Genomic DNA, 23171 nt, shown 5'->3' with positions numbered 1-23171 from the left:
ATAAATTCATTCATTTATTTTATTTATGTATTTAGTTAAATATTTAGGTTAATATCAGAACTGCCACTTGAACGTTTACGTCATACAATAACAAACGCAGGGTTGCACCGCGATGCATTGTGGGTCTCGTGCTCTGCTGTCGCGACATTCCCACCCGTCGGACTAAGAGGTCCATGGTCGGACTTCACGTGAAACTTAAAACTATTTCCGATTAAATGATTACCCACCCGGAGTCAACATGCGTGCGTCAACATCAGCCGTAACTCTGCAAATAAAAGTTTGTTTGCAAAGTTATCTGGAAACTGTGGCTGGCAGCGTTTAGCTTGGTGGCTAGCTCCTAAACATGTTGCAGAAGTCAGGGTTATGTATGTTATCATGGTGGTAAGGTCTTGTGTATGTTGTGCACATCATGGTTAGGATGCGATAAGGAGAGGTTACCGTTGCATTTACTCTCACGCGGACCTATGCACCTTGTTGTTGACGTAGGTGTAGAGCTTGACTGCTCTTTTTAACCTGTTGGCTGCACACACAACGGCACGTAAACCTTTCTGGAGTTGACTTTTCATCTTATAATAAGACATGTCTTTTGTCCATGCATTCTCTTTAAATCAGCTGTTTCACCGAGACATATGATGGGTGTCGATTATCGGCTTTCCTTATCCGTTGCACTATTTCCTTGCCATACGTTTATCCTGATCTGACATTGATGTCAGAGTGCTGCTGACCTTACATCTGCAACTGGCATGGCGCTATTTGGAAGGGCCGTTTATTGTGCTGGTCTGGGGAGGCGAGCAGAGGCCGTGCTATGGCTGAACCGAGAGATGCTCACCAGCACCAGAAACTGCTACAGAACATATCTTCCAGGAGCTGGGGGTGTTATTAACTCTTTAACTGCATGTTTTGTCAGCATGAGTTGCACTGCTAGAATAGGTAACCAAAAACAGAGAAACAGAAGGTCAGAGATCCACAACTGTGTTAGAGCAGCAAGCGGCAGGACATGGTTATTGCCCCCAAACGTACCAGGCAGGCCAGCAATACCGGCGTTAAGTCATCAACTTACAAGTCACAGACCAGTCGCTTTCGGAAAAGAAACGCCGCCCAGAGGAAACCCAGTTTGGAATGGTAAGGCAGATTAAACTTTATTTATATAGCGCCTTTCATGCAATATTGCAATACAAAGTGCTTTCTCTTTTTTTATGTCACGGCCGCATTAACGAGTAAAGCCCACGTTACTGAAATGCCATTTTCTATTTTCCCTTTCTGTCTCTCCTGATGCTCATGAATCTTGTTTGTTTTTTCAGCCTCCTCTGTTCGCCACAGAGCCACAGACGCTCCACCGCTCTCGATTGTGGCTCCTACCTTTGTTGTGGTATGTGTGTTAGAAGACAGGACCTGCGATGATACGAGTATCTAAGCATGCATCCCACGAATGTCGGAGGGAAAGGGGCAAATATACAACAAACCTCAATAAATACACTTACTCAAGAAATAGATATCTAGCCTCATCGTCTTTTATATAACTGTATCAAATGATAATGTAATCAGATGTTTAGATTGTAGGCTTATGTATGGTGTAATGTAGGCTTATCATAATGGTATCTTTTGTTTGTATTTCACAGATGAAATTTGACAAAGAAGGAAACGTCACATCCTTTGGTAAGCGTTGCAATGCACTGTAAAGAAATGTAGAAATGTGGATCGTATGTATGACTTGGTCTTTGTCCTTTCTGTGAATTCTGGAATCGAATGTATAACTTGTACTTTGTTACTGTTTGTAATGGGACTTATCCTGTATTTTGGTAAGGAATTGGTGAACAATGCAATGTACAATATTACTTTAACACACCGTGGTGCACGTAGTTGGGACACGATACAACCTTACAGCATGTTACTTAATGGCAGGTATAGATCGACGGTGAAGACTTTTCTCCTCCTGCTTATCTCTTCATGTGTCTTTTATTGTTGTCGTCGTCGTCGCTTGGCTTGGTAGAGAAGAAGAAAACGGAGCTGTGCCAAGAGCTGAGTCTGCAGACCAGAGACCTGCGCTTCCAGCATCACACCAGCCTCACAGCCCGGAACAACTGCATCATCATCCGCATGGAGGTAGCCCCCCCACGCACCGGCTCTCTGATCCCAGGGGCCCACTCACAGCGAGTTATGATGCCACACATTGAAAAGCCTCTAGTCTTCTAACATAACCAATCATCATTAGTTAAGTAAAATGATTATTTTGTGATTATAGTTTTTTAGATAATGATGGATGCTCCGGTTGGTTAGAACGAACACACTTTACAGTGGATGATTTTTTTGCTTTGTTCCTCAAAGCTTATTGGGTACTGATGGAATATTTCCGTATTTAATGTTGGCGTAAGCCACCAGAAATCCAACTACTTTATGAACGAGCAAACATTAACAAGCTAAATTATGCATTTGTTACAAATAATAATAATGGTAACTCTTCCATCATGCATGAATATCATTTTATTACCCATGATCCATCATTCCACATTCTACTTTAATGTGCCATAATGTTTTTATTGAAATCATCTGCAATTAGTTAAAGGAACAATATGTAACATTTGTATTGTACTAAATCATAAAATGACAATGATAAGTCATCAAACACTTAAGAACACATGCTAGGTCGAAATACTGGCTGGTATACAATCAGTATCTTGAACAATAGTTTAAGCTGTTCAGGCGACTTAAGGTTTATCAGAGGTTGTTTCCTTGCCTGTATGTATTTACCACACAACTAATACACGAATGACTAAAACGTTGTGTTTTGAACAACATATATAGGCTACAGTTGCGATCTTTATTATGGCCCAATCACATTTCTACCCCTTACCCCTTCCCCTTACCCCTTACCCCTTACCCCTTACCCCTTCAGAACAAGGAGGGAGGGAGGGAGGGAGGGAGGGGTGAGGGGAAGGGGTAAGGACTAAGGCCCAATCCCATTTCTACCCCTTACCCGTCCAAAACAAGGGGGAGGGGTAAGGGTAAGGGGTAGAAATGGGATTGGGCCTAAGAAGGAGCTGTGATGCTGGTTCCCAGCATCACAGCTCCCAGGGCACGGGGAAGCCACGGGCCTGATGCCAACGGTGCACCTGCCCCTACATCGCGTCTCCGAACGTCAGTTCCAGAGTCGGCCACTCGGACATGTTTTGCCGGTGGCAAAGGGTTAGCCGGTGAAGGGGCTAGCCTCACACCGGACCCCTCTGAAGGGCCCCTCGCAGACACACCTGCCACACCGGCAGGTGCCTCGGTTGCTACAGATGTTGCCGTCGGGGCCCGTGCACGGCCCGGCGTCCGTGGAGCAGTCGCAGGCCTCGTGGGTCCAGCCCTCGTCACACACACAGCGGCCACAGGCGCAGTGGCCCTGGCCTCCGCACATCCTGTCCGATGTGAGCGACAACGGTCAATATCCCACATTAAACATATTAAAGTGACTCCTTGCTAGATAACAACAGAGCCAGATGAGGAGTTTGCGGAGCAGCAACCACCTCTTTTTGAAGTCGTAATCCCTCTATGAACCCCCCCCCCCCCCCCTCCCAGCGCTGGGGTCCGTACCTGCCGTCGGCGTGCGGACAGTTGAAGTTGCTGCACTCGCAGTAGTGCCCCGTGTACCTCTGGGAGGGGTCCGTCCGCTCCTGGCAGATACAGAACCCCTCCTCGCACGTCCCCCGGCCCGAGCACTCCTCCAGGGCGTCGGGGCTCTCCCGGCACCGCCCGTCCCCCGGGGTCGGCCCCGGGGCCCAGCGCCGCCTCTGGCAGCGGCCCCCGGTGTACGGAGCGTCGCACGCGCAGCGGCCGCACTCCAGGGAGCCCCGGCCCCCGCACGACGGGCTGGGGGCCGGGGTACGCTGAGTGCACTGGCACGCACCTGGGGGGGAGGGGGGGAGAACGGGAAGGGGGGAGAACAGGAGGAGGGGGGGAGAACGGGGAGGGGGTTGGGGAGGAGGGGAAGAGAGAACGGGAAGGAGGGAGGGGAGAACGGGGAGGAGGAGGGGGGGGGAGAACGGGGAGGAGGGGGGGGAAACGGGGAGGAGGAGGGGGGGGAGAACGGGAATGAGGGGTGGGGAGGAGGGGGGGAGAACGGGGAAGGGGGTGGGGAAGGAAAACAGGGGGGGAAGAGAACGGGAGGAGGAGGGGGGACGGGGAAGAGAACAGGGAGGAGGAGGGGGGACGGGGAGGAGAACAGGGAGGAGGAGGGGGAGGAGAACGGGGAGGTTTAGAGGTGGAAGATGGCCCTCCTTTTCCTTTTTTAGCCTGGGACCTTCCCTACGCCCAGGAGATTAAAACATTTCAAATAAAATATAAGGTAGCGGAAAAATGTTATGTATCGTGTTGAAAACGTCGACAGGTTACAAACGTTGCACTAACTCGAGCAAGGGTGCAGAGCCATTAGCAGACTACCGCTCTGCCCGAAATAACCCCCCCTCTGTCATCTACAGACACCGTTTCCCCTTTTTACTCGGTGAGACCCAGACAGAAGCTTACTCACACTCGGATGTTATCTGAAGCTCCAGTAGCTGTGCAAAGCCTTTGGGTGTGATGGTGACGGTCCAGGATCCGTTCTCCGGGGGACAGTGTGTGGCCTCAACGTTCACCTGAAGCGTTTCCCCAAACACGGAGAATCAGATAGGAACGACAGCACCCCTTACTAACCCTAACCCTAACCGATTATTGCAATTGTTGTTTGCGATTACCCCAATCCACTTGTCAAAAAGGGATTAGCTCAAATCAGTGCATGACTGACTTCTTCCTATTTTACCATTGGAATACGAGATGTTAAAGAGGTTTTTCGATTTCCTTCAGATGATGCTAACTAATAGCTTTGTAGCACGTCTTCAGAAGACTTGGAGGATCTGACCACGAGACTGTGCATGCATTCAGTCACAGACCACGTGTTTTAAAATGGTCTTTAAAACAATCAGCTACTGCATGGTTTGCAATTTTTTCAACATCTATATAATATCTATGTATCAGACTTTTAATGGGACCTTATATGCCTCACCTGTATGACCCAGGGGTTCCCCGTGTGGTTGAAGGTGATGTTGAGGTGTTGCGGTGTGGGACTGCTCTCCAGGGTCACCTCTCTGGTCGTCTGCCGGTCTCTGGGCAGGGTCAGATGGGCGGACTGGACCACGCCCGGCCTCAGGGTCAGACGCACTACCGTGGCCTGGACGGCCTGGTCCGCCCGCGTTCTGCAGGGGGGGTTGGGTTAGGGGGCGCATCTTGGATTGGTTTGTTATTTAGTTTGTTCATCACGTGATCGCAAACCTCAGAAAAACAGAGATTTGGTTTTAGGCTGTGACAGGATTTCAACATAAAAACCTTTAGAGATTAGTGAACGGATTAGATATATGATTCAAGAGCTTCCGCGTAAACGCTCCTAGCTCCTAAAACACGCCTAGCCTAAGCAGCATGAACCGCCGTTGCGCGAGCTAGCATTTCGCTCCGGTACCACCAGGCTTTCGGTATGCTAGCCCTCAGGCCCGCCTGCCCGGTGTTTCCCCACGAGGCCTCCCACCTGCTCTCGTTAGTGACGGACAGCAGGCCTCCTCTGGGGTTGTAGAGGTCCCTGACGCAGCCCGCCTGCACCAGCCTCTCCTCGGTGTTGCAGCGGGGACCCGTGATGTCCGGGTGGTTGCACCACGCGCACTCCGGCCCCGCCCGGATGCACTGGTCACAGCTCTGTTTGCGAGGGCACCTCCCCTTGCGGGCCCCGGTGGGGCCGACGAGAGCCAGCAGCAGACACGCAGAGAGCAGCACAGACACCCTGCAGACATGGGCGTGTATTTAAAGGGCTGATATTATGCTCCCCTGGTGTGAGTGGGGTTAGCCATCACAAGCTGTTTGAAAATCAGCCTTTTCCTGTGGTTGATGTCCACCTAGATGGTACGATGGATGGATCAGTCTCCCAGCCTACTCGGTGGACTGTAGCATGTTGCTTATCTATCATACATCTAGGTGGACACTCACACTTGGGATGTCTCTAAAACACAGGTAAGGTCAGTTTTTCACAGGCTTGTAATGGCTAATCACAATGTAACTTTGCCTGCTTGCGTCCTCTCATTGCCAGAACTGGGCAAAAAATGCTGATGAGCAAGGAGCAGTGCCCAAAGTAGTAAAACACTGCATCGGTTTTCGTGTCACAAACTATGACGGTGCTCCTTTCCCTTGTGTGCAATAGTAAATCAAAGCTACCATCTCTCGCACATTGAGCGTGAGCATCACCAAAATGACACTACTCCACGTGCTCTTACTACACGGATGCTATTTCCCACCAGTGAACATTGCTGCTTGTTATAAAACAATTCAAACAGACCCACTAGTGCTTTACTTCAAATCTGAAAATTACTCTGGGGAGTGGCGAGTATTAACTTGCTAACACTTTTAGTATTGCTACAGTACATGCTGTACGATGTTGTTTTGAGTAGGTAACGGTCGTTCAACTGCCCGATTCCTCTGTGGAAGATAAGCTCCCAAACGCTTGCAGTGGTTATCCATTGATGGAAGGCTATGCTCCCTGAGGCTACCTAACGTTAACCTTCTTCAACCAGAACAATGTTCTGGTCAACTGTAGGTTTAATCGAGCTATGTGTTGCTGACTCTCTTGGTCACACCCCGGACTCCACCCTCTTCACGTTGTTCAAAATACTGAGCCCACGCCAACTTTGTGATTGTTTTTTCCTTCTTTTAAACCAGTATCGTAAACTTTGTGATCGTTTTTTCCTTCTTTTAAACCAGTATCGTAATAAACCCAATGAGCTATGTTGTTTATGAAGTGTGTCGCACACCGTGACGCTAATCTCCATGGGTCAAAGAAGCTATCCCTCCTTAAGAGAAGGCCAGCAGCTTTGGCCTACGAGTTACAAAGTAAAGTCTTAAGTCTTAAGGGTTTGAGTAAAGTGATGGTTTGAGGGGCGTTGTCAAAACGTTGTCCCAACTACAGAGTGCAGCCGGTGGAAAACGACCTGTCTGGAAAAAGCGTTTTTAGCTGGAAGTAGCGGGATTCATGTATTTTTACAGATCGTTTACCTTGTTGAACAACTGTATACATTTAATCCATAATAACAAAGAGGTTTTCCCCAACTTTTTGTGAGACCCCCCAAAAAAAACAGTTCCTCTGGGTTTTCTTACTACTTAAATCACTTTATTGTCCTCTTCCCCCCCCCCCCCCCCCCCCCCTCCCTCCTGTGAACGCGTCCCCAGACTCTGAGGGCGGTGGTGACCCCCCAGTGCCTCCTGGTGCTGGACTTCCGGGGCCTGGGCCTGGAGCGCTGGCTGGTGCTGGAGCTGGCTCATCAGCTGGCCTCGCACACCAACCCACTGCCCTTCGAGTTCAGAGCTCTGGAGGCCATTCTGCAGCACAGGGTAACAGAGCGTGTGTGTGTGTGTGTGTGTGTGTGTGTGTGTGTGTGTGTGTGTGTGTGTGTGTGTGTGTGTGTGTGTGTGTGTGTGTGTGTGTGTGTTTTTGTGTGTGTGTGTGCGTGAGATCATAGCTATGCCGTAAATACTTATAGGGAATTATATGAGAGCATAGTTTCCACAATTTGATTGTGGGTGATATCATTGTAGAATTGCCATTTAGATTTGTCTGTAGTGTACAGGGCTAGCTTGTTTGTGCTTTCTTGCCAGTAGAAAGATCAGCAAGATTACACGTTGTGTATCAAAATGCTTGGACGATTATCCCTACACTCAAGCCCCGACACCACAATACCATTAGATTTGTTTTGTACTAAAAGCAAACATTCAGCAACACAGAATCAATCCGCCGCGTTAAGGTTGGGCAACATGGGGTAGAGCGCGTACCATACAGGCTCAGGTCTGAGCCTGTATGGTACGCGCTCTACCCAGTGGCTCACCGGGTAGAGAGCGTACCATACAGGCTCAGTCCTGAGCCCATGGCCCGGGTTCGATTCCTGTGGTCCTTTCCTGCATGTCCTCCTCTCTACCTCCCAGACCTTCCTCTCTATCTCGCGCTGTGATCATCTCAAACAAGAGGGTTTTGGCAACATAACGAAACGGGGCAGAAGCAGCAGCCGGCGGTGGTGGTGTATTGAACGTACCCGTGTCGGCGTGCAGGTCTCGGCGCTGCAGGCCCGGTTGAACGAGGTCCACCCGGTCATCCTGGACACGCTGGAGTCCCTGGTGGACCCCAAGCTGCTGTCGGCGGATCGTACCAAGCTGCACGTCCTGCTGCAGAACAGCAAGAGGTAGTAATAATAATAATAACAATGGATTGAATTTATACAGTATAGTGCTTTTCTGGACACTCAAAGACGCTTTACAGTAAAGGGGGGGACCTCCCTCACCCCCACCAGTGTGTAGCACCCACTTGGGTGATGCACGGCAGCCAATCGGCGCCAGGACGCTCACCACACACCAGCTTGAGGTGGAGAGTGAGGGATTTAACGAGGCAGACGATTATACAGGAGGATGATTTTGGGGGCCCGATTGAATGAGCCTGGTGGGGCAGTTTTAGCAAGGACGCCGGGGAAACCCCTCCTCTTTGCGATCAGTGCCCCTGGGATCCTTTATGACCTCAGTGAGTCAGGACCTCCGTTTTGTCTCCTCCGCCCCCGTTGCTGCTGAGCCTCTGGCGCTGCGGCTGCAGAAGCCCCGCCGGTGATGATGCTTGACGGTCACATAGGGCTGGGGAACTCCCAGTGGTCTCTTTCACACAGTGTGTTTTCGGAGAGCAATGCGGAACAAATGAATCATGTTCTCAAACTCAAAAAACGATCGTTTGAATAATCGTGCTTTCAACATTGACCAAAAATAATCGTGATGATGATTCTTTTCAATGACCTTCCCCCCCTCTTGTCTTCCTGTGCCGGCCGGCAGCCTGTCGGAGCTGGAGACGGACATCCGGGTGTTCAAGGACTCCATGTTGAAGATCCTGGACGAGGACGAGATCATCGAGGAGCTCTGCCTCACCAAGTGGACGGACCCCCGTGTGTTGTGCGTCACTCTGTCCCTCGTGCACGCGCGCGCGCACGCACACGCACACGCACACACCCCAATAATAAAGGGAATCTGCCTTAATATTATTTGCATTTTGCGTTAAGTTTTTACGCATTTTGCCCATTTATGCATGTTGTTTTTTAATCTTATTCTAGTTGTAACAATAGAATAAGATTGTGGTGTTTGCTGCTGCTGGAGGGGCAATTTCCTGAGGGAACCTTCCCAAGGGATTAATAAAGTGTCTGTCTGTCTGTTTCTCTGTCTGTCTCTGTCTCTCTCTCTCTCTCTCTCTCTCTCTCTCTCTCTCTCTCTCTCTCTCTCTCTCTCTCTCTCTCTCTCTCTCTCTCTCTCTCTCTCTCTCTCTCTCTCTCTCTCTCTCTCTCTCTCTCTCTCTCTCTCTCTCTCTCTCTCTCTCTCAGGGAGGAGAGCAGTCTGGGTATTGACCATGCAGAGGAGATGGAGCTCCTGTTGGAGAACTACTACATGCAGGTATTGGTGAACCCAGGAGACGATTCCCTCCATAATGATCCTTTAGGAATGCTATCACGTGACCTCCTGTTATCTGTGGTGATGCCATTTGCTCTGTGCCAGGCCGAAGAGCTAGGCAACGATACCAGAGAGCTCAAAGGACTGATAGACGACTCAGAGAGCGTCATCTTCATCAATCTGGACAGGTACACACACACACACACACACAGTCACAGACACAGAGACACACACACACACACACACACACACAGAGACACACGCACACACACATACACACACAGTCACAGTCACACACACACACACAGACACACACAGACACACACACAGTCACACACACACACACACACACACACACACACACACACACACACACACACACACACAGAGACACACACACACACACACAGAGACACACACACACACAGAGACACAGAGACACACACACACACACACACACACACACACACACACACACACACACACACACACACACACACAGAGACACACGCACACAGTCAGTTACACACAGTCACACACACACACACACACACAGTCACACACACACAGCCACACACACACACAGTCACACACACAGTCACACACACACAGCCACACACACACAGTCACACACACAGTCACACACAGTCACACAGAGACACACACAGTCACACACACACACACAGTCACACACACACACACACACACACACAGTCACACACACACAGTCACGCACAAACGGTTATATGCGCTCACATAGTCTCGCGCATAGTCACACACAAACATAGTCACTCGAAGTCACAGACAGTCACACACTCAAACAGTCACGCACACAAATTAAATTTCGACATTGTCAGCATGTATTCTTGCAGCGGCAGATGTACATACATCCGTTGGTCTGGTGTGAGCGTGGGAGAAGGGTCGTGGCCACACGGGGTTGACTTAGAAAAGGAAGTAGCTAGCAGGTCAGGTAGCCCTAAGAACAACAAGGGGTTATAGAGGGTTATATTAAACGCATGAACTCTCTCCACTACAATCGCGATGGATGTCTTGCAAGAGCTCCGTGGCATTATATCACACGGAATAGGTAGAAATGAGCACATTCGTTTTGCATCAATGTAATCAATTTAAGAATATAAAAACTTTGGTTAGGAATTCTTGAAACACATTGTTCATTGTTTGTAAACGCCCTTAAAATGCATCTTTGGTTCAATATTTTTTGTAAAAACTAAAATCTGACTTTGGGGAATATTTTATAAGGCATTATTATACACCTTAAACTCTCAATACTTAAACGTATCAATCTAAACATAATATGAATCAAATGTCTGTATTTGTTGCAAACCATCTGGCGCTATTACAAGATGATGATTTGTTGTTCGGTTCTGCGTCATTCTTCTTCATTCTATTTCTCTCATTAGTCATCGTAATGTGATGATGCGCCTGAATCTCCAGTTGACCATGGGGACCTTCTCCCTCTCCCTGTTCGGTCTGATGGGCGTGGCCTTCGGGATGAACCTTATGTCCTCCTTCGAAGAGGTGAGCTCAGACCTCATCATCATGACATCACTGTTAATTGAAATCTGCACTCCTTAATTTGTGGTTTGTTGCGTTACTTCAAGCAAATCTATGACAGGCCGCAAGACAGACGTCGCCAATGGAGAAACATACTTTCCTTTTCAATCCAAATCGCTCATAAAATACCAAAGCGGGTCGACATAGGTGACGTCTGAATGTGAGCTGTTTCACTGTGACCGCGTCAAGGGGATAATGTCCGCACTTTGTAGCTCACTCAGGTCAGCTGGGACTTCCTGTCGGTGCCGCCGGCCAGTGGAGGAACTCAGTCGAGATCCGCTGTGAAATATGCTTCCTCCATCCATCTAAGCGATGATGTTTCTTTATTTACGTCTTGCTTTTGATTTGCATGGCCGACAACGACCTTGTATGCACGAATAGAACCCTGTTGGGATTGTTCCCGTTCTATCCTAGGTCCGAAGGAGGAGCTAGGATAGGCTCTCTGGTTCCCGTTGTTTCCCGCTCATCTCTCTGAGCCCGAAGCAGCCACAGTGCTGCTCTGCCAAGTCTCACTTTGTGTCTGCTAATGAGGCAGTTCAGTTTGGACGAGACTTACGATGGACATTAACAACACAATGAGTATTCTTTAGATGCAGTTAGTTAGTATACTCGTAGGCCTTCTCCAAGGGAGGGATAGCTTCTCTGACACCTGGAGATTAGAGCGACAGTGTGTGACACACTTCATAGACGACATAGCTCATCAGGTTTATTACGATACTGGTCCAAAAAAGTTGTAGGCAGCCATAGGGGTCACATATTAGTTAGCATGGCCGTTTGAACATGCGTGCCACCACTTCTGCTACTACTACTAATTCTACCTCGACTACTGATACTTTTACGACTAGTAATACTTCTACGACTACTGCTACAAATACTTCTCGAACTGCTATTACGACTAAAGGTGTATTTCATGCTGTTCTCTCCTCTGCACCGTCACAAGTTCACAACACATCCTTTTGATATGGTTTTCAAATGTTTCGAATATATATATCATGTCAAAGAGGTTGATTTTTTTTTCTCTGTGTGGCTCCCATCTGACCACTCCATTTATTGAAATAATTGCACTAGATACACTATCGCTAGTTTGGGCCTTTTGGAAAACTGAGACACTCAATTGAATCCTAGTGCTGTCATTGTGGCCTCGATTATTAGCCGAATAGCAAAATGTGGAACGTAGAGGAAGTTTCCTTTCTTTTATTTGAATGAAATTGCCAGATAAGACATTAGGAAGTCATAACTAAATAAAAGAAACAGCTTCTGATGAAATTCTGGTGAAAAAGTCTTATAGGAATAGTCCCTCTAAAAGAAGAACATGTTTCCTCTAATTTCAATTATTGTGTAACTTTGAAACATATAGAATGTCATGGGGGAGACCACCTCCCAATTGCATGGTTCCCCTTTCGAGAATAATAACGCTAAAAATGAATCAAGGCGTGTTGCAATGGACGTCTAATTTGTTAACACTTTGACTCACTCTCCGAAGAGAGGGACTCACTCTGAGCCCTGCACTGTTGATTAAACACGGCCACTTTGAACACATCCCTTTTATTATTTATCATATCCGGGTGACCTTTGCAATATCCCTACTGTAAACCTGAGGCTCTTTACTTCACTTCACTTAACTTCACTTCACTTGGCCTCCAACACATATCTACTTTGATTTTATATACAAGTATATATATTACCTTCTGCTGTTGGATAGATTCATATTTTATTTCTAATTAAAATGTTCTATTTACACTTGTGTTGTGTCTATTATAGCTGTGTTTATTCTGTTCTACTCCCTATGAGGATTCTGGCCTGAGCCGAGCAACTGTCCCGGTCACCTTCCTCCGGGATCAACTGACTCTGCTGTATCTTTATCTGTATTTAAAGGAACATTGATGACTGCATCCTGCAGCCCACCGTGTTCACTGCTGCCCCCCCACTGGGTCATTGGTGTACCCTGGGCGGTCTAATACCCACCAATGACCCAGTGGGGGGACAGTCATGTCATGGGTCACATGTCATGGGTATTAGACTCTGAAGGCTCAGTTATGGTTCCACGTCGACGCAACGACCACGCCGACGCTTCGACGCAACCGTGAACCAGCTTTAGTCCTGCGTCGGGTTTTACGTCGAGTTTACGTTGGCGAAACCAATCCCAGCCCTCGCTGCTGCGTCGCCTCCACGCAAGGTTACAATTTTTGGGAGGCGCACGTCAGGTCCTCGCGGTGGACGCAAGGAGGGTCCGCAAGGACGTAATGCGTCCGTAAACCCCCCTTGCGTTTGTGTCGACGTGGAACCATAATCAGCCCTTAAAGGTCTAACGCGTAGTATGACGCCTCTTCTTCGTGTGTTGTTGACCTGTCTCAGGACCCCCGAGTGTTCTGGCTGGTCACGGGCTTCATGTTCCTGGGCAGCGGCCTCATCTGGAGACGACTGCTGTCCTTCCTGGGACGACACCTGGAACCGACGTCACCCCCACCGGTAGCACACGCTCACACGAGGACGCACGCAGGAAACCACAGACAAACAGACTACCGCACGCACACGCACACACACGCACGCACACACGGATACACGGACACAGACGCACACAGGGACACACAGATCAGGGCTTGAAAACGAAATTATTTTTCAATCGTTCCGCTCCGAACGGAACCGGTATATTTAACGTTTTCGTTCTTACGTTCCGCCACCAACATATCGTTCCTTAACCGGTTTGGAACGTAAAATAATGTTTGTTCTTAGCGTTCCGGCAGTGTTATTGGGCCTAGTCTATTGTTGTGGTCGATATAGGTTGACCAGATTTCCTGCTTTGTGCGGGACAGTCACGCATTTCGATTACTTCCCGTCCCGCAAATTGAGACGTTGTCCCGCATTGTTATTGACAGTCGGACTCGATTTTTGAAATGCGTGTTTTATAATCAGGCATTTATCAAATAGCTGTGTGTAGACAGCAGTGAGGGCTGTCATCAGGGAGCGGGCGGGCTGTTTGATCATGTCAATCAAACTTGGACGCGGACGCAGGTTAAGGGCACGCCCACCAACAAGAAACGGATTTTATTTTATTTTTTTCATTAAATAGGCTATGCTTTTGTGAAATTGTATAGGCTATATAGAGAACGGAAAAAACCCGTAATCAACCGTTTTTGGGGGTTTCAGAATAACGTTTCTGTTCCGGAACAGTTGAAGACCATTTGGTTTTCGTTTCCGTTTAGGTTCCTCGTAAAATTCCGTTCGTTTTTCGGTATTCGTTTTAGTTCCTTGAACCGGTTCGGAGAACTGGCACATGCGCACATACACAAAAGCACAGAAAAACATTGATGTTCCTATAAGTTCCTATAAGTTTAGTTACTTCCTGTTCCAAAAAAAAGTACTTGGTTATTTTTTCTGTATTTATGTTCTTAACACAAATAGCATTTGCAGAGTTTCCATTAATGCAAGGCCCTCCTTCTCAGATCCCTCCAGTCTGGAAGAGGAACCTGAAAACCCAAGACGCCAAAGCCGGACTCCGGTGACTGGGAAAAACCTTGTTCTACCTCAGAGAGTCACTATCGGTGACTCAACAACCCCCCCCCCCGTCCAGCTGCACTACGCCTGAGCAGTGTTTATTTGTTGATTATCCCAACGCCCACCAGACCGACGGCTAACTTCAGCAACCAGCCATGTCCAAAAAAGGGAAATGCCTCCAGTCCAGTCAGACATGTGTTTTGGGGGCGTGGCGTTCTACAGTGAAGACTAATCGGCGTTCTACCGGTCTGTCCTGGTCCCTGTAGTCCCCCCCCCCCTCCGGGGGAACTGCTTCACACCCGCAGTTGGTCTCAACTTTGGGGGGCAGTTGGTGGATAGAATATATGAACAGGATGTGTTGCTCTGTCCTAATTGTTGTTTTGGGCATGGGGATAAGTGGCCTTATAAGACAAAGGCTTAGAAATGTGCCTTGTCTTGCCATGCAGTTCCCAGAGTTGCCTTTAGAGGGCAGCAAGACTTGCGCAAAAACAAGTGTCTTTCAGGTTTTTTATAATGTTTCAGTTGGTTTCAATGGAAGTAGAAAAGCTGAATATGTTGTTTTTAAAATAAGGACACTTTCAAACATAGAACAATAATATACATGATATGAAGATGAACTTATACTTTACATATGTTACTGAAATGTGTGCTGTAAAACATCTCAAGACTTTGCCAACATCAGAAATAGGTTTTCTAAATAATATACATGGCGAGGATAGTTTATTCATAAACCTTTGTCTAACTGTTTTTACAACAAAGAATTGCAATAAAATAATGCATCTGTACAGTAATGGCTATTTGTTTCTTTAATATCTAGCTAACCTCTTACAAAAAAACAATGAATGGTTTCTATGATATTATTCTCATTCAGTGGTCTTCAACCTTTGAGACAACGGAGAACATCCACATATCTTTTTGTGAGAGTATTGAAAAGAACGACAAGGGTTTGAAGGGCAAACAGTGTTTTAATCCAGACCTTGTATAATGCCCGATATTAAATTTTTCAGAAAGTTGGCCCATGGAGCGATACTTGGCTGGGGTTGCCGTGGATACGATCCTCTATCGTCCTGAGTGGAGCAGGTGCTGTACTTGTTTCCGTTGGCAACTGTGGAGACTCGTCGTCCGCCGAGAACTGGGCGAAAACCTCCATTTATTTATACTCCTGGAGGCATGTTTGATATCAAAAGATTATAAATTACAACATGTATATTTCAGGATTTATGAGCAGGTGTGCATACATAATATAGGTAGCTATTTTAGGGAAGGCCAGGCAACTGCCCCCCCCCCCCCCCCAGCCGACTGGGGGCCGATGGTTCTCTTGTAGAGCAGAGGATATGGGGGATAGAACTTGGCATGTGGCCCTCCAGCAAGGCACTTTGGGATGCCAACGGTTCAAGTCCCTTGACTTCAATAATAAGAGACTACTAAGTAGTTTCTTTGTTGTTTTCTTTATTTATTTATAAACCACTTTTGAAATCCGTAGCTAGTACCTAGTTAAGGGGACTGAACCAGAGACGTGAAAATAAAATAGCTGTAGGGCATTTGGACGAGTATAGATTTTAAAACATTGCAATGACTAACAAGTTAATGAGGCTGTTGCTCAGAGTCTGGAGTTCGACTGTTCACTTCCTGTTTCCTTCCTTTCTCCTTCTCTTTTTCTTCTCCACATGCTCATGATGATGGATAATACATCCATGCTCCCAGTTCCCACCGATGCCTTTTGTTCGAGGCTACGTCACGCTGACGTCACCGCGGGCCACGCTGCAGTGCCAGCCCCAAACAAACTCCCCCGCAGCTGAAAGAAAAGACACTAGGGAGCGGAGAGCAGCGGTTAACTTGAGGCGCCCGAGAAGTTGAACTTATCCAAAAACCTTGAGATTTGACCATCGCCGATCAAACACAAACACACCCGCGTCGAGCGAGTTAAAAGTCACTTTCACGTCATAGATCGAAAGACCGGGCGGACGATTGTGTTACTTTTTGAGTTACCTCACTTTTGGGTTTTATTGTACCTCAGCCTTCGAGTCGCTGGTGGGACACAAGTATGCGGAGCATTTGGATTGTGTTCGTGATCGGGTTGGCGACCGGGTATCTCAGTGAGAAAGTAAGTGGATTAAGTCTTGTTGTAAAAAAAGTATAATTGGTTCCGGATCGAGTGAAGGTCCAGGTCCGATATGAAGGGCTATAATCTGGCTCCCAGTCGCGTACTTCGGACAACATGGGTAGGGTTACCTGTATTTCCGTCATAAGGAAATAATATGGGCAGCCCATGTGTCGAGATTTTCATTTGACTGATTCCCATAACCCCCTCCTTCACACACTATCGGCATTGCTGGTGAAAGTGTTTTTTAATAGCCTAGAAAATAGTCTGTCTCTGTAACAAAAAGGTTTATGTAATAAAGCCAAACAAAAAGACGATTGTGTCTTAAATATATTGATGAACAAACATTTAATATGTGTCAGATGACCTGCTCTGCTTAAAGGAGTTATGCGGGCCAATATCTTTATTTAAGCATAATCTACTAATCTCAACCTAACGTAACACGAGAGAACATGAATGAAACTGCTATAAATAGGCTATATATATATATATATATATATATATATATATATATATATATATATATATATATATATATATATATATATACACAATAACATTAGGCTGTCATTTAAACCCATTGTTTTTCATCTTCCATCAATTTGGTAAACTATAGAAAAAGCATCCTATCATTAGAATAAATATTAATTATCATTAACATTATTAAGAGGTGAGAACGGCTGCTAAAAAGTACACATCCATTACTCGCATCACGCAGCTCCACTGTTTCACGAATGTGTAGGATTGAATGATGGGTGCATTTGGGGCCGGGATGGGGCAGATCGTCCAAGGACCATGTATTTGGGTCAAAGTTCAGGAAAAATAGGAAAAGTCGTTTTTGGAGAGTCTCTGGAATACTTACGAAACGGTGGCACATACACGACTACCCATCCCTTTTTTTTTGTTTTCATTAGCTGTAACTTAATTGTGATCTCTCAGCTGGGGATGCGTCACCTTCCTGTATGAATGACTCAAAGTACACCAGACGGTAGTAATGCATGTTGAGGCAGGCCAGATGCCTCCAGCTAGGCTACCCATGTGCTGCCGCCGGTGTCGCCGAGCTAAGACCTGCACACGAGGGGTTCACGGAAAGGGAGTGAACGGACGCACCTAGGCTGCTTGGCAACATGGAATATTTATCGTCGGCCCATTAAGGTGCGCTAGATCCGGGCTCATTGGTTCAGGGAGAGTTCTTTCAAGAGTAGCCTGGACACCCACATGTGCGCTTCAGACAAAAACAAATGTTCCCTTACATCAACTTAGGGAGAATTTGGAAAGACTGAGATTTCCATGTTGCCCTATTGGTAGGCCCATACAGTACGTCATGGGCCCAAGAGCTTAACCCAGCAATAGTTATTCGGTAGGCCTAAAATATGGTAAAAGAACAACAACCACATGACAAACTACATGACATCATCCCCACTATAATGGATGCTAAGATGTGTGTTCTTTATTGTAATGAATGACTAAAGGGAGAACTTTCAAGTTGAAAGACTTTTGAGTGCTGTGTTGTAAGACACACACACACACACACACACACACACACACACACACACACACACACACACACACACACACACACACACACACACACACACACACACACACACACACACACGAAACACAGTGTTTTGCAGGTTGTGGACTGGACATCTCGCTGAAAGAGGATGATGACAGACCCGTTGTATGCTTTAGTTACACAACTAAATCGTGTTGTTGACCCTGTGTGCCATTCTCAAAATTATTGGAAAAGATCTGTCTCTAAGGGCAAGTGGATGTGGACAGTTTCAAACAGGCACCCAAAAATGACTACATCCAGAGTATATGGGGAAATAACAAAGTGTATAGGAACCTTATACTATAGCAGATGGTAAATGTATATAATATTTACAATGTTTATGTGGTGCTGGGTGGTTGCTCCCCACATGTGTTGTGTCTTTGTGCGGGAATGAGACAGTCGTTGTTATGACACCTCTCCCAGTTCATGGTAAATGTAAACGGTCCCTCTGAGAACCTTGGTTTAGCCTTGCAGATGGTCCGCGTCTTCCACGGTTGCAACACGTCTGGATGCCTGTTCTCATTTTGAAAGGTGAAGAATCGCAAAGGGCAAATCATTCATCGTTCCCGCAACAAGGAATTCAATCATTTTTGAATTATGAGGTTGCCATTAAGAAGAAAATCTCTCACACGTACAATTCATTTTAAATTTGTCTCGTCTTCACTCCATGTAGTCTTGGCCTGGCCGGAGAACATCACTACAAACCCCGACATTTACACAGTAAATACATTGCGTCATTTACCAGAACCCAAATGGGTCATATTGATGTTGCTTATCTGAGTGCAATATCAGGGACAAACCGCAACAAGCCAGGACAATCAACGGGGAAGAATGTAGGAGTGCAGTTACGCCGTCCCTTTGGTTTAAGTAGGAGTTCTTGGGCGTCTCTATGTTGTAGATTGTACAGATGTTGGTCAACAAATAAGGATTCCATCTCAAACTTTTGAAATAAATCAAAACTTGTGGCGCATTCGGCCCCTCATTGGAGAAAGTGGGAGCATCAACTTCATATTTGAGGTAGATTAGGTCCCAATGGAAATAGATTTAAAATACAAAAGGCCAACGGTTTATCTGGTCTGATACCATCTTTGAAAGACACAAAACCGGTCTTGAAGCTATTGTTTATAAGTGACATATTGTTAGTACCTATGATGGACATGACGGATGTAAGGCACATTTTTTTCCTTGGATTGCCACTAAGACAAAATGGGTTTGTGTCATTCAGACATCAGTTTTTCTTATCCTCAATGTCGTTGAAGATCTTTAATCTCTCCCTATTTCTCACTCACTTGGCGTTGGCCCTGCTTATTTTCCTTCACTTCCTCCAAGTCTCCTAGCTTATTGAGCCAGGGAACATCATGTAGTCTATAGCTCTAGCCGTGCTCAAAAATGGTTGTCTCTCAGCTAGGGGTTGAACAGAAGTTTTGTCCCTTTTTTCTGTTTTCGTAGGTTTTCCTTTTTGTCACTATGTCGCTAAAAAATACCAGATGAAATACAGAAACGATTTTTGATCGGGATTTGCTCTGTATGTCTTCCGTTGATCTATCTTTATATTGCTAAGATTTCACAGACTAAAGAGAACCTCTGAAGTTGGTTGCTAATTTACGCAGAAAAACATAATTATTGTATCAGTGTAGTATTAGTGAACTTAAAACTAATTTCCGTCACTCAATAATGTGATGTGTTTGTCTCTCCAGCTCCTGGTGTCTTCCCAGACCTCTCCCGGTTCAGATGATATGTACCTGGAGGGCCAGTCGTCGGGGGGCATCCCTTCCGACGACGAAGATGATGAAACCAATATCTCAGGCTCCGGAATGAGTGAATTCGGTAAGAATGCTCAAACACTCGCTACGCCTACGAAAATCAACAGACATTTCAAAGAGAGCAGAGGTCCTTCATTTTCCTGCAGCAGGAAGAAGCATTCATACGTTTTGGGAATTATAACCCAGTCTCGAGGGTTATATTGTCATGCAGGCTAAAAACGAGTCTTGCATGTGGTGGCATGAAAGAGTTCACTCTATTGGTTTTGTAAACAAAAACTGGGTGCATTCAAAATAATAATGACTTCGAAAGAATAGTCCTTTTGATTGGAAACGCACGCACACATGCACACGCACACAAACCTGTAAATAAAAAAGCCAGATGTTTGTCCTGAGGTGATAAGTTCGCCAGGTCATGTTTTATGAAGAGCCAAGTGATGCAGTCATCATTATGGGCGGAGTCTGAGGGTTGGTTAAAATACTCTTTGTTGCTATGGCGAATAAGATCTTTTATGACTCTATGACCCTAAGTCATAGATTCAGTAACCTATGTGAAAAATCCATGACATCATGTCATGGAATAGCCCCTACCAACTATGTCAAATGAATGACATCACCTAGTACAATCTTTTGAGCCTAATATAAGTTGTAATATTGTGTTTCACGAGAGGCATTATGGTCCCTGAGGTTTTCTAACATTTCCATAGCCAGGTGAAGCCTTATCTGAGTGGTTAGCATGAAACCTTTTTAGGCGAACCACTTTGTTACTATAAACCAAACAAAGAGTGAAGTGGTTCATCAAGTTTGTTTTTGTGTGCATTTTTTCTCCACTGCTTTGAGCACAAAGGTTTTAATCAATGGTTCTTGGTGGTTCTTCCCCAGACACAACGGAGATCCCAGATATAATGAACAAGACATGGAGCCTGGACTTTAAGACTGTGACCCCGGATGGTACACTGGCGGCCACTAGCTCACCGACCATGATGCAGGATGGTACAACCCCTCCATACATGATCCAAGCCGAGACTGAGGTGGGCATCGTTGACTTCCTTTTTATTTGCCTGTAAGGCTAAGCGAATTATAGCCTGATTTTTGAAAAACATTTATACTAGTCATGCATGTTAGGATATTTTGCATGTTGGGATCATTTACATGTCGCTAAAAAAGGGTGCTGCTTAAAGGAGCACCTGATTCTCAGTATACCCAGAAATAATCGATAAATTAAAATTAAACACTTGGAAAAATCCTAATACACTACTCTAACAACACTGCCTGGTGTGAACCGAAGCTTTCCCAATCATCTATAATTAAATATCAACATTCGTACGTTGAAAAGCCTTAACTCAGTCATCATATTGTGGTTTGAGTTGATCAAATTAACTAAATGTCAAATTCCCTAAGCATTTTTAAACATATATATTTATTCTGTAATATATATTTTTACGTACTATTATATATTCATATGTATTTGATTCCTTTTCATCAGGTAACAGGGCTGGAAGCCTCAGAAGAACCTGAAATTGAACCTGATACCGCAGTCCCTGAGTTCCCCACCACATTTACCTCGGACGACGACATCATCCTGCCTGAGGAGAGTGACAGGGTCTTATCTAAAGCCGGCTCGAGGGAAGAGATGGTGGTGGAACCAGAATTCGTGTCTGATAACATGTGGCAAAGGACGGAGGTGCTGGCTGGTGAGGATGGACGACTTCGTCAACACTCGCATGTTTACATAGTGGCTGTGTAAAGTCCCCCCACCTGGCTCCACGTGCGATGATGTTAACCCAGTGGTTTGATATTTAGAGACTGGTTACCAATGACCTTAAAGCACTATAAAAAGTAGTATCAAAACAAAGTGCCTTCAGTAAACGCATGAGATGCTGTGATTGTTCGCTCGTTCGATTAAAATTACACCATTCATTGAAATTGGCCTATTACGCATCCGTTGACTTGCAAATCGTCTATCTGGAACCCCTTTTTAAGCGGTGGTTCGTATTGCCGACGACCTGTTTGTAAAACGTTGCTCTCGTTCCCTCCCCCGTGGCCTAGCGGTGATAGCGTGCGGCGTGGTCGGGTTCCTGTGCGCCCTTTTCCTGGTCCTGTTCATCGCCTACCGCATGAAGAAGAAGGACGAGGGGAGCTACGCGCTGGGCATGGCCAAGGTCCCCCCCAGTGCCTACCAGAAGCAGCCCCCCAAGGAGTTCTACGCCTGAACCTCAGCTGACCTCGACGGCAGCCGGCGCCCGGGGACGTGTGTGCTCTCGTTGCGTCTGACAATCAGCACTCGAAGACACGGGGCATTATCAATCATTCGAAGTCTGAAGGGAGAGTGTTTCGTGTTTCGTTACAAGAGAAACCCGACACCGCGAATCAACCCCCCCCCCCCCCCCCCCCCCCCGCCCGGTGCAGCCTCATTACCCGGGTTTTTCCAAATGCAACCGTTTTTTCTGATTGGCCAAACGTCGGTGACATCACCTTGTCTAACAGAATGTTGTCACCGATTCACAAAGAGATATAGCAGTCCTTTTTAGGGGAGGGCGGAGTGGGTCAGAGCTTTGGATGTTGTCCCAGGGATTTGAGTTTTTGTGTTTTTAGCGTGGCTTTTTGCTCTGCAACGCTTTTTACTTTTAGTCGAGCCTCCTCCCCTTTCACCTCTTTCTGTCATATAGTCTTCTTTTCCCATCGCCGCCTGCCTTATTCTCTGAATTATGAATGATTAGCCAAAAACCAAAATGTCGGACTGTCCAATGGAAGGGGATTTAGCGGCTGATGTGTATTCGAAGGCTCAAGAAATTAAAACGAAATAATATCGTATTCAGTTAGTCACTCAACCGCACTCGTCCACTCCTCATGGGACGGTGAAGTACATCAGTATTGAGGACTTTGTACATGTCAGACATCCATTTACGACAGCTTTACCACATCGGGCTGGCCCTGTTCATGCATTTAAAGGTCCCATGAAATGCCACCAGGTTTGAGTGTGATTAGCCGTTACAAGCCGTTTTGAAAATCTGCCCCTTATGACATCATAAGTGGGCGTGTCCGCCTCGATGTGTGACGGATAGATAAGCAACGTTTGCTACAATCCACTGGGTAGGCTGGTGGACTGATCTATCCAGCACACATCTAGGTGGACACGCCCACTTGTGATGTCATAAGGGGGAGATTTTCAAAACGCTTGTAACGGCTAATCACACTCACTCCTGGTGGCATGTCATGG

General features: G+C 46.4%; 2 protein-coding genes across 2 annotated transcripts; both read left to right on the top strand.

Annotated features, from left to right (window-relative positions):
* The first annotated feature begins 105 nt into the window (after nucleotides 1-105).
* On the top strand, nucleotides 106-15323 carry mrs2 (magnesium transporter MRS2). Its single transcript, XM_030358432.1, has 12 exons — nucleotides 106-1122; nucleotides 1302-1369; nucleotides 1620-1656; nucleotides 1991-2103; nucleotides 7222-7383; nucleotides 8095-8225; nucleotides 8857-8973; nucleotides 9396-9465; nucleotides 9568-9650; nucleotides 10884-11001; nucleotides 13393-13506; nucleotides 14481-15323. Exons 1-12 carry the CDS (start codon nucleotides 744-746, stop codon nucleotides 14538-14540), a joined length of 1452 nt encoding a protein of 483 aa, XP_030214292.1. The 5' UTR covers nucleotides 106-743; the 3' UTR covers nucleotides 14541-15323.
* A 992-nt stretch (nucleotides 15324-16315) lies between these two features.
* Nucleotides 16316-22765, top strand: LOC115546169 (syndecan-2). The gene is made up of 5 exons (XM_030359863.1): nucleotides 16316-16636; nucleotides 19889-20018; nucleotides 20834-20982; nucleotides 21438-21645; nucleotides 22001-22765. Exons 1-5 carry the CDS (start codon nucleotides 16577-16579, stop codon nucleotides 22162-22164), a joined length of 711 nt encoding a protein of 236 aa, XP_030215723.1. The 5' UTR covers nucleotides 16316-16576; the 3' UTR covers nucleotides 22165-22765.
* The last annotated feature ends 406 nt before the right edge of the window (nucleotides 22766-23171 follow it).

The sequence above is a fragment of the Gadus morhua genome, chromosome 6, assembly GCF_902167405.1.
Source record: "Gadus morhua chromosome 6, gadMor3.0, whole genome shotgun sequence".
In the NCBI taxonomy this organism is placed as follows: Eukaryota; Metazoa; Chordata; class Actinopteri; order Gadiformes; family Gadidae; genus Gadus; species Gadus morhua.
Note: the sequence above shows the minus strand (reverse complement) of the source record. Positions and strands in the feature narration are given on the sequence as shown.